We start from the raw sequence: 15,333 nt of genomic DNA, 5'->3' as shown, positions 1-15,333 counted from the left end.
ATGCATTCATCATTCATTCAATCAAGATGTGTGTGTCGCGCTGGCGTCCCTGTTGTTACATTATGTGACGGGGAGCGTCTTTTTCTCCACGTGTGTTTCTTTAATTGCATATGTGGGGTACTGTGTATTTATGACAGCATGTCACACCCATCCCTGAGCCCCGAGCCCTGGAACTGAATTGAATTAACCTAAATAAAGTGTGTGGAGTACAGAACACTTGAAAGGGAACAGCTGAGGGCCTGAGCTGAGGACTGTCTGAGTCTAAGACAGGATGCATGAGCGCGGCGATTGCTATGCGGCATTACTCCGTGGTAAGAAACGCAGATAAATGAAAGCTTGTGACAGTTTTTGAACATTGGACACAATGGTTAATGTGCTATGCCCCTCCCCCAAGGCTTAGAGTAAGAAAGAAATAGAGCCAGTTCTGGGATCCTTGGCCGGCCTAGATAGCGCAGCAGCAGCAGCAGCAGCAGCGGCAGCAGCACCCATTAATGCGATTACAGCTTTTAGCGGGAGATTTTCAAGGCCAGTTTTCTTTTGAGGCGTCATTAGTTTGTCCTCTTTTCTTGTTCTTCACCGGTATGCGAGCAAACAAACAGACGCATTTCACACCCAGGAGCAACAGACGGCCAGATCCTGTGACTGCCTATATACACACAACCGTGAACAACACATGCAGTTCTGCACACACACACAACAATACATACATGAATAAATGAATACAAAAGTGTGATTACAGCCTGTATTTACTGTGGCACATCCACACAAACACTCTTAGATTCACAAACATACAAAAAGAAAAAAGAGAGCAGGCATAATTAGTCTATATTTTAAAGATGATAAATTATTTTTTAGTGTGGTTGGCACTTCTCGTGGCTTTCCGCTATGCAGCTCGGAAATCTTTTGATTAGCAATCCATGATGTTCATTATAATTCTGAAGCCTCTCTCATTATTCTTTGTAATCAACCCATGATTCCACAAAGGCTCCCCTTTAATTTAAAAACCCACAATTCCTGGCACACCCCGTGTCCTTTAAGTGGCGCGTTGCCGTCGTTTTGGGGCTCATCTCTAAGCAAACTCCCCATCCGCTCGCCTAACATGTCTTTGACTTTGCGCGGCAAGTTATTTAACAAACCCAGAGGTGCCTCTTAGCTCCTCGCTGCGGCTGCCTTCGTTTCATAAAGTCACCATTTATTAAGCCTCAAGGCTAGACCACAGCAGAAGCCTAGTGAGATATTGAGGTCATCTTGCAGGGAGAGGGAGAAAGCGATTGTTGGGGATAGAGGGAGGACACAAGCCGAGGTACCTGGTGTCGTGCTGTGATTTGGCAGAGTTTAGATGGACAGAGCCAGGTGTCTTAGTGGGGAGCAGTCTGCCTCAGTGGGCAATATCACTGGCAGCATATAAGGTCTTCGATTTTCTTTGTTTGCAGTCCGAGCGAGTTCACAGAGATGACTTTGACTGTTTTGTTTTTTGTTTTTCTCAACTGTCTCAAACACATCTCACAGAAGCAGTGTTCGTATTTCCTCTTCAGCTAATGGCTCTCAGGACGTGTGTCTGTTCTTGTATGTGTCTGTGCTTTTATAAACGTGTGCTTCTGTTCTCCAAGTGTGTGTCGTGCGTGCGTGTGTGTGTGTGTGTGTGTATTGGTAGGCAGGATGAGCATCCCTTCTGTTACCGTTGCTGTCCCTTCATTTCACGCTCCGGCAGCTCCGCGTGAATCCTCTTCCCTTGGCTCATTATCAGTGCTGTTCAATGAACGCGCACCTCACCAGAATGCAGGGTAAAACCAAATCATTATTCAAGTATGGGGGTCAGTGCAGACGTTGTGACTCTTTTGTTGAGTATATTTATTACTTTCCCCTCAGAAAATAAGTAAGCGGGGATGCAGAGCACATCCCTGGCCGAGCCGATACGGCGAGGCAGTCGATCACGGAGCACGCGACCTGAGATTGATGAACAGCGATGGGGGCGTCTGGTACCGTCGCTGGATGCTCATTGGTCTCCTCTGTCTTCTCTCTTGGCAGGGTCCAGCGTGCACGCAGCAGAATTCGGACACCTGCCGGACAACATTACAGTGTTGGAAGGAGAAAGCGTCATTTTGAGGTAACTCTTGATCCTACACCTGCACCTACTAATTACATGAAAAAACATGTTTGTTTGTCCCCCTCCACCTGCCATGCAGCTTTAATTGCCAATTCTCCATCACATAACTTCAATTATTGTGCCATATTTTCCATCTCCATCTATCCTAAAACTAATTGAATGATAATACCTGTCAGGTGTAGCCTGAGTCTGTCCGCAGTCACCTGGGGATGCACGATAATATCGGTGTCAGCTGAACAGGGCGTTAAAATAAAATTAAAAACAATTCTCGTAGGTGGAGGGTACGTGCATATATCGCTGTCAGTATCAGCAATCAGCCAAAACTGAGCAGGAAAATATCTGCGTGTTAGATATCAGCAGAAATTGTACCTTTCTTAAATTCACCCTTTTTTTGTAGCTTGGATGTAACAATCATGATGCACAGGTCGGTCCGGTGGGTGTACTTTCCCTCTGCCTCCCAACAGCACCTGCTTAACTGAGTGATAAAAGTAGAAATCATAGTTTTCCCCAGCGAAGCAGAAAAACAGCAGACTTGCCTTTTTTTCCCCCCTTGTGTGGATGTGACCTGGACGTGCTGTGCAAAAAAAAGAAAAAAGTCAACATAACTTTCATCAGCTTTAAGCCTGCACCTTTCCATATCGCTGAACAAATTCCTCTTTTAGTCCCTGTTTCCCTTGAAAGACGAGTGGAAACAAACATGTTTTTTTTTACCAGAAGTCAAGTACAGTTCTGTCAATATTTGTTAACGTCAACACGTCTCTCTCAAAGTTGGAAAATCAAAGAGGCGAGATGCTGATCTTTGTCATCAAGACATGTAGCCTGAAGCGGCTCCATTGATGCTCCTGTGACGTGAAAATCTCCAGAATTTGTTTGTGCATTTTCACACCTAAAACTCTAAAACTGCACACAAAAAAATGTGCGCTGTCAGCTTCATCTTTTATTCTTTCACAGTTTGAGGAAAGCTGCACAGTAGTTTTACATTACGAACGTCTCTTTCTTGTCTCAGTGGCTCTCATGACTTACATAGATCATTAGATCCTGAGATAATCACATTTAATATGTTTTAATATAATGATCATTCTATATTAACGTTGAGGTCTTCTTTATACTTTTTAGATTCGCGCTTGTATGAGTTGATACTGCACAAGGCTCGATCCATTTCACATGTGAAACAGAAGTCAGGATCTCAACATGTGGTTGTCTTAAGATCTCAGTTCCAACAAAGAAAATGTAGCTTTGCGCCTGGAGTCTCAGTTCATATTTAATCATAAGCAGACGTAACCATCTCTGCACACCCACGTCCACGCTCAATCCAGCTCGCCTGGCTATATATCAGTCTGCCCCCTCAACTCGCACACACACCAGCATATATTCACCTGCACACTGTCCAGTGCAGGTTCTTGGTTCTGCTACTTACCACTCTGACTCTGACAGGATGGAAGTTGCAATAAACAACAATAAACTGACTAATCCATTTCTTGTCATCTATAAAATGTTTCACCAACTATTTTGATAAATCAATCACTGAGTTTGAGCATTCTCAGGAAAAACAAAAGTTAGAAATTCCCTGAGTCCTGCTTCTTAAATGTGAATATTTTACGGTTTTATTTCCTCCTCTACGACAGTGAACAGAATATCTTTGCGTTGTGGACAAATAAAGAGATTTGAGGACGTCATATTGGGCTTTGGGAAACACTCAACAACATTTTTCACTGTTTATATGACAGGCAGATTAATCAACAATAGAAATAATTGCTAGTTGTTGCCTTATACCGGATGTTTAAATAAACCGAACTGAACTAAGAATTAGCTTGTCTGCTGATTTATTTCAGCAGGATCCTCAGATTGTTGGGTTAAAAATGTTCCTTTCACTGATAATCCCGCTCAGCTCTTTAAACCAGTATGTGCAAACAAAATGAAAAGTTGACCACTATTTGTAGCTGGATAATTCAACTAAAGGCTGATTATTCCCTCTGACTTTTATTTGAATGTTAAGCCCAGGGATCCAAAAAATTATTTGCACCCCTTGTGCAGCCAAAATCTTTTCTGTAGCTGCTAACTAAAAGATCAATCACAAGTCGAGGGTGTAAATAATGTCTAAAAGTTCAAATCAATTTGCGATCTCTGGGCTTCCAGAGACTTCGATTACGCTAGGAGAGCTGGACGGAGTCATTTTATGGATTGTTTTGGTTGTTTTTTATACTTTTTAGAACTCCCAGTCTACCTCAGCTGTTTTGCTGCGAAGCCCCAGAACTTATTTGTGCACAACAAAATGTCACCTGACCCTCACATCGGCACGAGGGTCAGTTGTTGATCGACTCAAGCCTCATTTTTGGGTGAACTTTTCCTTTAAAGTCTGAACACCACCTCACGAACCCTCAGGTTTGCATCGCAGCCGCTCGGGACACCCCATCCCCGGGCTGGAAACCACTGATTCAAACTGTGCTACAGTCTGCTTTTTTATTCTGTGAGTGATTTCACGGCACAGAGCTGCCTGTATCACTTCATCAGCAGAGATATGACGGCGTATTTCATAATCAGATTTTTAAGTTTAGTCTGCACTCCACGGCCCACAGCTGACAAACAAAAGACTAAAGAGCTTTATAAATAAACTCCATTTTTATGTAAAATCACTTTTGCCCAAGTGGCACAAATACTTGCGTTATGCTGGAGACAAGGCTGTTGTGCTGTCTTTGATGCGGGCCATTAAGACGAGGCACATTTGATGCTATTATGGTGCTCATTTCCTCTGGGCTCGCGGTCCTGTAGCAACATCATCAGTGCAGAAGTGATTAATTTTAAAAATAGATTAATAGAGCGTTTGTAAACAGATAATGAATTTTTGTGGTGGGATTTCTCTATATAATGTCTCTTTATTTAAGCCCACCAGCCACAAACCAAACCCAATCAAAATTAACTTCTTTTCTTGTTCTTCCTCTTCTTCTTTTCCTTTGTTTCCTGAGCTGTCAGGAGAGGTTTGGCCCTCAGGTCATGTGTCAAGCTGAACATCAGCCCTTGTGCCTCGTAGCCGATTTGTTAAAGGCTTCCAAGCTTACCCGAGCTGGTTTGTTATGCTTTGCGGTGTCACTGCGACTGACTTGGCAGGTGATCTGAGATCCACCTCAACAGTGATATTTATCCAGGTCATATCAATTAAACATGAGGACAACAGAGGCACTTCCTCACAGCGAGATGAAGCAGGGCAAGGACATCTAGTGGCCAAGACGAGAACTGAATCACACCTTCGGGGCCATGGTTTGAAAAGTGTCACATCTTTTTGGAACAACAGTTGTGACGACCTGCTGTTTAATCATCACACCATTATAGAATTTTGCTCTCTGATACCGGCTCTAATCTGTACATATTTTCTCATGTTGTGCTATTTACTTTGCAAGTTTGCAGCCAGTTTTAATGCCCAGTTTACAAACCTTGACTTGAAGCATATATATCTTAGACTGCATTCATTTACTGACAGACAAACAACAAAGTGACCCGCTTCTCTCGCAAGCCGCAGAGTTCTCTGCAGCTACGATTTGACCCATTTTTTTTCTCCTGCTGTGTAACAAGCAGAGGTAGTAAAACTACATAGATTTGGTGCTTAAGTAGAAGTCTAGATACTTGTATAAAAAATACTCAAACAAATGAATCACCAGTGAAACACAATACCTCTTTTGATGCCTCGACAAAACGAAAAGTTCTCAGCACACAAAACAGGTATAATTTTGCTCTTATTAACAACCTGCACAGTGCTGGTACAGAGGTACAGTCTGTTCACTGCAAGTTAAATAAGCTAATCATAACAACTGAAACTACACCTGACCTGTGTGTCCATCCATCCATGTGTCTGTAACCACTTTATCCCTTTTATGGGGTCGCGGGGGGGTTTTGCTGGAGCCAATCCCAGCTGTCTCTGGGCGAGGGCAGGGTACTCCCTGGACAAGTCGCCAGCTCATCACAGGGCCCTCCATGATGGCAGAGTCCGCCATACAAGGTGCCAACTGCACATCAGGAGCAATTTGGGGTTCAATATCTTGCTCAAGGACACTCGACATTCAGCTCAGCTCAGCCCGGAGCAGGGATTTGGACCAGCGACCTTCCAATCACTAGTCGACCTGCTCTACCCGCTGAGCTACAGCTTTCCACCTTACCTGTACGTGTTCTTTCAAATTAGACGGAGAATTCATTGTCATGAATCATTCTTGGAGCTGACAACATCAAAAAGTTCTCTTGAATAAGGCCATGGATGAGGAATGTCTTGCTTCTCCGAATATGATGTGTCATCGTTCCCTGGTTCACCTTCTTCCTCCATGTTGTTATTTTTACTTCATTATTTCCCACCTCTGGTAACAGGAATGACATAGTTGGTTGTACAGTGTTACAGGCAGGTGACAAATAAAGAAAAGGCCTGAATTAAAGAGTAGTGTAGAGTAGGGCAGCAACTTCAGGCTGTTTTCATTATTGATTCATCTGCCAAATGCTTTCATGTCATGTCAAAAAGTTGTGAAAAATGTTCATTACCATCCAGGAATCCAAAGGCTTAAATTGCTTAAAGATGTTTTTAACACAATTCATTTTTATCTAACATTTTATCTAAAATCCAGACGCTAGAGGAATATCCAGAAATGAGGAAGGAAATGTTAAAAAGTCAATGTGTTTCAACCATCAGGCCTCCAAACATGCAACAGCATGTGGCCCCGCTGATACAGTGGCCACAGCCAACAGGAGGCATTCACATGACCCAGATAACGACCCGCTGTAATAAATATAAGATAATGAAGCAATGATTTAACAAGAGATACATGTTTACATCATTACAATATATAAAATACAGGCCTATATACATAACATACTGTGATCTAATGCCCCAAAACACTGTAAAAAAGGTGAAAGCTTCCCCCTTTTCCTTGATATTTTATTTTTTTAGGAGTGCCTGGATTGGCTTCAAATTGCTTTTTTTTCCCAATCAACAGCCAAACCCCCTAAAGACTCTTCATTTACTCTCATGAATAAATGAAAAGCAGCAAATCTTCTCATTTTAGAAGCAGGAACCAACAAATGTTTGTTCCCAAAAGAGCGACCGTGGTGTTTCATCCCCTAAATAAAAGGTTAAGAGACCCGTACAATCTCTAACAGAGTGGACTGAGGCTTCTCTGCTGGGTCCTGGGTTCTGTGCTTTGACGCTTCATGTTGGTCTTTCCAGTGATATGTCACCAATTTGGATATCTGCACCAGGCCTGGGAGATATATCACTACTATATCTTTAATGTGATAGTGTTGTCTTTTACTGGTTTAAAAGGCTTCATTACAGTAAAGTGATGTCATTTTCTAAACTCAACAGCCTCTTCTGAGTCATTATATCCACATTACTGATGATTTATTTATCAAAAATCTCATTATGTTGATATTTAATTTTGCCGCCCACTCTCTCATTTATGAAGCGCTTTTGAAGAGATTTCATAGATTCATATAATTTATATATGATGAAGATATATACCCCAAAAGATATCACAATATTATCTTAAGGCCATATATCTTGCACGCCTTGTCTGTGCCAGTATCAGGAGTATTTAGGATCAACTCTAATCTTGGCCTCCTGTCTTCACACAGGTGTCGGATCGACGAGGAGGTGACCCACAAGGCCTGGCTGAACCGATCCAACATCCTGTTCACAGGGACGGACAAGTGGTCGCTGGACAAGCGCGTGACGCTGGCCAACAGCAACAACAGCGACTTCTCCATCCACATCGACAAGGTGCAGGTGACCGACGAGGGGCCCTACACCTGCACCTTCCAGGCCAACAACAAGCCGCGCATCGCCCACGTCTACCTCATCGTTCAAGGTGAGCTGCCGAGCTGAGAACGAGCACAGATCTGCTGTGTTTACTGAAGCCACTGCTGTCTCATTTCCTTAATATACCCAGAGTCTGCAGATTTGATTGCCACTGCCGTAAAAACTGTAAGCAGCCTCGGATAAAAACATCCGCTTAATGGCTTAATTATGCATTTCGTCATTTACTGAAGTCTAGTGCTGTCTATTAGGAGTGATTGAGGTTTGACATCAGAGGAAGTGTTTAAGATTCTCTACGGTGACGTTTCTTTTCTGTTAAATTGTGCTTAAACATATGCTTGAATATATGATAGACAACTCTGTGGTTAATGTTTATGTTTGAGCATTTAAAGTCGGTATTTATGGTGACATCAAAAAAAAAAAAAAAAAAAAAAATGATGTTACCTGACTGTGTCTTGAACGCTCATTTGGCTCATTTGTATAAACAAGCCGAGTGCAGGTGACAGACAACCAGAGAGTCGGTCGCAGCAAAAGGAATAAAAGGCGCAGTCCAAACCCTGTCTTGAAAAAAACAGAAAGTCGGGCAGATCAGACGGATGAGGATGTGTGTGGAAGAGATGGAGGCACACAGGGGGGCTGTCCAACTGGCTGACTAAATAACTGACAGTGCAGGACCGGGACTGCGGCTCAGTCATCAAGTCAGCAGCTAAGTGAGTGAGAGTCTGACTGATCCTGAGTGACACGGTGTATTGGCGCAGGACTGCCCAGAGGATGAATCTCAGACCTTGTTTCCCTCCTGCACGTGTCAATTTTTATGCATATTTTTTTGGATGGCGTGTGGCGCAGATTTAAGTTATTCATCACCGGCGAAGCGAAACTGAAAAACTTTTAACAGGATGTATTAGGTACATTCTGCTGGAACGAAAACTCGAGGCCTGGCTCGCGGCTCACAGGTGGCAGAGACAACGCCAGTGGCTTACTAACAGAGTTTTCACATCATGCTGCAGCCAAACAAACACTCTTTGTCTGCAGGGTCCAAAGCTTGGCACAGATGACCATACATACCTAATTCCAAGTTGCCTGCAATTTCAGCCCTAGCTTGATATCACACAAAATAATTACACCCTCAAGTCAGTGCATCAAGCCGGCGCAGCTCCACCGCCACTCCAATCTGTGCTTTATCGCTGCGAGTATTCAACTCCAGCAAGATAGAGAAAAATAGGATCCTCAGAAGATGTCTCACGAAAAAAAAAAAAAAAAGCCATCTCAGGGCCAAGCTCATTAAAAACAATGATAATGGGCCATTTAAATTCAAGGGCCATCTTGTTATCAAACTAACTACATGCATAGCTCCAATACTTTCTGAGTTTGGGGCAAAAACATTGTTCAAGGGTGGTCCTTCACTTTCCAAAGTAGAAGGAGAAATTCAGATTACTGCTTCAACAGATGTCCTGTTTTTTTTTCTAAAGATCAAATTAGATTAGATGTCAGGAGATGAAGATTTTAATGCCCATTTGCAGCCGTTTAGAATTCAGTGCATTTTAAGTAGATGGTCAAGCATATTGTTGCACAGTCCAGTAAGCACTTGGGCACAGATCATTAATCAACTGATTGCCTGTCTGTCTTAGGTGCAGGGATTTGCATCATACTTTAAACACCTTAATAGGCTGTATGGTCGTACCTCATCAATAATTCATGAAATGAAAAAAAGGAGATTTTGAGGTCATATTTTAATAGCATGATCTTTTTTTTTTTTTTCTAGTGCCGGCCAGAATCGTCAACATCTCCAAAAACGTGTCGGTGAACGAGGGGGAGAATGTGAACCTCTACTGTCTCGCGGTGGGTCGGCCTGAGCCCACCGTCACCTGGAAAGACCAGAAATGTAAGCTACCCCTTCGTGTTTGCTTGTCTTCTGATCCGGAGATCTCGTGTTCACAGCCTCACCTTTATCTACCCTGTCTTCACATTCATCCCCAAGCCTGTTCGGTGTTTGTTTTTTTTTCCCTTCCCTCCGTCCATCCTAAAGGCTTATCAGCATTCACCTCATGTCCACGTCTTTATCCCCCATCCCCGTGTCATCATTCTTAAGCCCAGCTGTTTAGTCCGTCCCCATCTTAAATTCATGGTCCCGTATTTTCCCTATGTCCCAATGTTTTGTCCCAAATAACCACACATTATGCATAATTATCCCCACTGCGCCACCTGTAATCATCAGCATCTGTCTTCATCCACCCTGTCAACAGGCATCACGATGCCAACTGACGCCTAACAGCCACTTTCGGCATTAAATCAGCTATTTTTAGCTTCCGTCGGTGCGTTGAATCAGAACTGGTTCGCGGTGGTCGGGTTACACAGCCTGATGGATGGAATCAAAAACATGATTTGATCAGCACGGCATTTATTCCCTATCCGTTCCCATTTTTGTCAGCACTGATGTCCAAAGTCAGCCAAATAACCGTTACGTGGCCTCTGGGGACTGCATGGTTTTAAGTTTTATTAGGGCTGTAATGGTAGTGTCGTGTCATCTGGGTGGCACGTAAGAGAAAATTGCCATGCACTGTGCTATGACTCAATATTCCTAAGTGTGCTTTAATACATTAATGTTTGGCATTTAAGCAGAGAATGTCTCTTTCAACTTGCCCTGTTTTCTACTACAATAGCAACACTGAATACAGGTGCAAGCTGCTTTGTTTCAGAGACAGGTTAGTGTATTGTCTATATCGTGTGATATTGTGATCTGGAAGACAATGGGAGTGATTTTTTTTTGTTGTTTTTTTTCCACTGACAGGGATAAATTGCGTGCACACTGCAGGAAATCTGCACTGTTGATTTTAAAAAGTTGACTTTGCTATAAAAAACAAAAGTCAGGAAACCTATTAACTCAGAATTTGTCATCTATTTTACTTGGTAATTATGAGCTAATCACTTCCCTCTTTGCTTTTTTTTTTTTTTTTTTTTAAAGTAAAGTCACTTTGGCAGCTTTTACAGTTTGTGAATTTGTTGGTGAAACATCAACCTTGCTAGTTGTGTGTGATGTGGGGGATGAGCGTGCCAAGAAGTTCCAAAATATCTTAGGTCGATCTTTTTCACAGAGATGTAACAGAGCGAGGATTGTCTTTTCTTTAAGACTTCAAAGTGTTTTGAAAGTCGGATAATGGGCTCTTTGTGAGGCTGGCATTGAGTCGGTGTCAGTGAAGTCACGGTGAGAGCATTTCGCTCACACAACAGTATCGGCTCAGCTGTAGCCCGACTGCAGCGGTGGCGGCAGCAGCGGAAATCAGATGCATAGCGGAGACAGCGTTAATAAATAGGTCAGTGTGAACAACCACTCAACATGATGTAATTATACTGTTAGGCCAATAAATGCGCAACCTTACTGTATATTGTGCTGCTGTACTTACAGACAGCTTTAGGCTTGCTCAGAGGTCTGTTCCTCCTTGTCTCTCCTCTGTATGTCCCTGGGTTAGCCTGCTGTACATGCAGTGTCCTTCTCTGCGCAGTTTGTGTTTGTGAGTCCAGGCGGTACAGTACCTCGGGCAGGGACGGGCAGGAGAGGAGCAGAGGAAAGCATGCATGAACGCACACCTGCAGCAAACACACACACACACACACACTCACACACACACAACCTTATATCCCAAACTCTGTGCAGTCGTCCTCACTTGCAAGCCTACAGCATTTCTCCTCTGTCAGCAGTAATCCTCCCTCTCTAACCGCCCCCGCCGTCTCACACTGCCTCCCCCCTCTCTCCCCTCATAACCCCTCAGCTTGCAGAGGGGGAGGGACAGAGAGAGAGAGAGAGATAGGGGCCGCATTGCTATTCCGTTGGAGTCTCTGCAACCGAGCCATCAGTTGCAGGAGACCAGGGGCGGCGGAGAAAGTGGGAGGGGGAGGTTGGACGAGCCCAAAGAAACAGCAAGAAGCTGCCAGCCATCTGTCCCCATTACTCAGAAACTGCATAGAGAAACTGCAGGGAGGGGGCTGAGGAGGAGAGTGTACGTGGAAAATGTGTGTGTGCGTCAGGAGGCGGCGGGATAGGAGGAGATGCAGCAGACAGGAATCTGTTAGAAGTCTTAGACCCCTGTGCAACTGGTCCACATAGTGACCAGAGTCCCCACTCACAAACAGATAGCAATGGTGCTGCCTCCTTCATCTTCACCATGGCAAAGATACAATCTGTCGCACCCATTCACCGTCACTGGCATCCATCAGTTGACCCACTCAGAGACATACAGGCGCTGTATCTCATTCAGTTAAATACGCCGGCGCATCAGAGCCTTATCATTTGACATCCCATCCGTTAAAAAACACACAGAGGCGCACAGGCTAAGCGTGAATGAATGGATGCCAGTGATTCTGGGAAGGAAGGGGAATGTGATTTCACAAAAAAAAAAAAAAAAAGTCATACGATGATAAGCGCACACACATTCGACAGGAGGTTTGAGATTGTTTAAATGCTTTGGGAGTTGTCACATTACTGGTACGTTTTGTGTGGATCCAGAAGCTGAACTCAAAAAAACAGAGCAGGTAAAACTGAAAAAGGGAAAGCAAGAGTTGGCAACAGGTGAACCGTGTATGCAAACAAATCCAAAAAGGAAACAGGCAGGCAAAAAACAAGAAATCATGAGCATTAAGGACCAGAAGCTGGCAGGGATGATCTGGCAGAGGACGCGTGTTTGTGTGTGGCTGTACTTAATACTGTGTGGGGCTGATGAGGGACAGGTGTGACTCGATGAGAGAGCAAACAGCAGGTGTGCAGGTTGGGTGTGGAAATCAGATGATTGGAAAAGGCAGGAAAGTGTGAAGGCATCCGGTCAACAGGTGGAGAAGCAGTGTTGCCAAAGACACTGACGATTTATTTTTCAACTGTATAATGTCCCGCTCAGTAAGCAATTCTTATATGTGCTTATGTTTGAGGTTAAGGTGGGCAATATTCCATATCTTTGTTGTTATTCCCTCTTTGTTCTCAGCACCAAACCCATGTGTTCATACAGAAGACATAACTCTTAAAGAGCTGGGCCTGATTATACAGTAAATATCATCCTGTAACCGTTTGGCAGTGTAGCATCAAGCAAATGTCATATTTGCCTGGGACTTTATTCAGCTATGGATTAAGACACATTAGTGAGTAGTTACATCAGCAGGACAACGTACATGGGACTGCATGAAAATAAAGATTCATCCCTGTGTTCCCCAGATGTATATTGCATGTAATGGTGACATAATAAATAATTCTATGTTCCCAGGGTTCCATATTTCCCAGTTTTACATATTTTGTTCCCAAAGTTCCCCATCTCTAGGATTAGGGCCATTTCACCTGAACACAATAAGAGGTTAAATGTTGAACTGGGGAGGGCAGGAACCTGGGAACATGAGAGCTAAGCATCAGAGGACATTGGGAACATATGGTCTTTAAACATAAGATGCTGGGAACATAGGACCCTGGAACTATGTGATTTCATAGCAAAGATACATATGTTCCCAGGGTCCCACGTTTCACAGTTCTACATATGTGCCCTACCAGGATCCTATGTTCCCAAAGTCCTATGTTGCCAAGCTCTGTGGTTAGGGAACATAGTAGGAGGGTTAATGCATGCTATCAGAATGTTCATCTTGGGAACATTGGATCTTGGGAACAGAGGAAATTGGGAACATAGGACCCTTGAAACATAGGACTTTGGGAACATAAGAACATGGAAACAAGGGGCCTTAGTACACTGGGAACATTGGAACCTGGAAACATAAGGTCTTTGGAATACAGGATGGAGGAACATTGAGCCTTTGGAACATTGGGAACTGGGAACACAAGACCCTGGGAATATACAAATTTGGGAAGATAAGATTTGAGGAACAAAACATAAGATATATCAATATTATAAGGATAAATTCTTTATTTTTCTTTTTGACCATTAGAACATGTAATATATCACAGTATTTGATGTATAGGTATCACTCTCAAAGTCAGGTATTGGTCAGGCCCCAAAGAATGTGAAAGAAATTCCTTGGATAAATGGAGTAATTTAAGGTATGTGTGATCACCAGGGGCACATCAGCCTCCCTGTTAACATTCCGTTGTTCATTTAGCTCAACTAACACACATTTCAGACCTTTACTCTTTCAAATGACAGGTTTTCCAGTCATTCAGCCTGTCCATTCTTCCATTTTAACCCAGCATCAGACCTCTCTGCCTTGATGGTAGTTTTTTGTAATGGAAATGGATAAAAGGCGCTGAGAAAATCATGCCCTGGTGATCTAGTCAAGCTCAAAGTGTTGCCAGGGAAATAGAGCATGGTTTCACTGTAGGGCAGGCTAGAACCCCTGATCCCTTTTCCCCCTTTTATTCATACACCCCCGTCTCCTCTCAGGTGCAATCCAACTATCTCTGGTGGTCAGGAGTCAGGCTCCTTCAAAAGCCATAAGTGGTTGATGGAGCTGTATTTTACAGGCCATTGTAGGAGTGCCAGGGGCCGGCTCCAGTCAGATATGATCTTCCACCAAAGTAGAGAGAGGTGTGCGATGCTGGTCCAGAGATCTCTAGGGATGGCGAGCGAGGGAAAAAAAGAGTGAGTGAGAGGGCTGCTTCGCACTGTCATATTACATCACACCCAGGTGCTGGGGATGAAAAGTCCATGAAAGAACCGACACACATCAAATACCCCACTTGACATCTCTGCGTTTCCCTCTTTATGTTGCTGTTTCTCTCTGTTTCCTCTATCTTTATATCTGTGTATCTCTTTCACTCTCCTGCTCAGTATCTCTTACAAATTACCGCTCTCTGTGTCTGTAATGCGCTTTCTCTCACTCACTTGCCCTCGTTTTTTTTTTTATTTCTTGGAAGTCATCTGTTACAGCGGTGTGTGTAATTTCTGCAGTGGCAGTTGTCTGATTCTATCTTTTTACTCTACTACCCTTTTCCCCCTCTGCGCCTTCACAGCTTCCTCCCCCACCTCTGGCAAAGTTGGGTGCTCTGCCTGCTAGACAGAGATGTCACAAGAGAGCTGTATTTATTAGACTAATGGAATGAGTGAATAACATCGCACCCACCCCACCCCATCACCCGGCGCCCGCCCGCACTCGCTCGGGTGGCACAGGCAGCCATCACCGCGCTTGTCGCTCGCTGCTCAGCCTCTGCCGCAGCAGCTGCAAATAATCGTCTCCAGCTCAGTAGCCGCACTAATAATCCTCCAGTATAATCTTCAATTAGAACCGCCGCGCTAATCTCTGACAGAAATAATCACGGCGTTTAGTGTCTTTTTGTGTGTGTGTGTGTGTTTGCGTCGGTGTTGCTCACAAATGTGCTCAGGAGCCGTCTGTGTGTTTGTGAGGGGAAGTAAAGGTCCACTGATTGACAGTGGTTATGTGGATGTTTGGGGGGCTTTGAAAGGGAAAAGTGAGCTGCAATTTAAGAGCTGGATTTCCTTGTTAGTGGTGAGATTAT

At 43.8% G+C, this 15,333-nt stretch overlaps 1 protein-coding gene across 1 annotated transcript in view; it reads left to right on the top strand.

Annotated features, from left to right (window-relative positions):
* iglon5 (IgLON family member 5) overlaps positions 1-15,333 on the top strand; it is a 115,303-nt gene that overhangs the window by 90,576 nt on the left and 9,394 nt on the right. The window contains exons 2-4 of the mRNA XM_037075333.1: positions 2,029-2,107; positions 7,715-7,947; positions 9,658-9,777. Coding sequence (XP_036931228.1) covers positions 2,029-2,107; positions 7,715-7,947; positions 9,658-9,777 — 432 coding nt within the window. The remainder of the gene's footprint in view (positions 1-2,028; positions 2,108-7,714; positions 7,948-9,657; positions 9,778-15,333) is intronic.

The sequence above is a fragment of the Acanthopagrus latus genome, chromosome 17, assembly GCF_904848185.1.
Source record: "Acanthopagrus latus isolate v.2019 chromosome 17, fAcaLat1.1, whole genome shotgun sequence".
In the NCBI taxonomy this organism is placed as follows: Eukaryota; Metazoa; Chordata; class Actinopteri; order Spariformes; family Sparidae; genus Acanthopagrus; species Acanthopagrus latus.
Note: the sequence above shows the minus strand (reverse complement) of the source record. Positions and strands in the feature narration are given on the sequence as shown.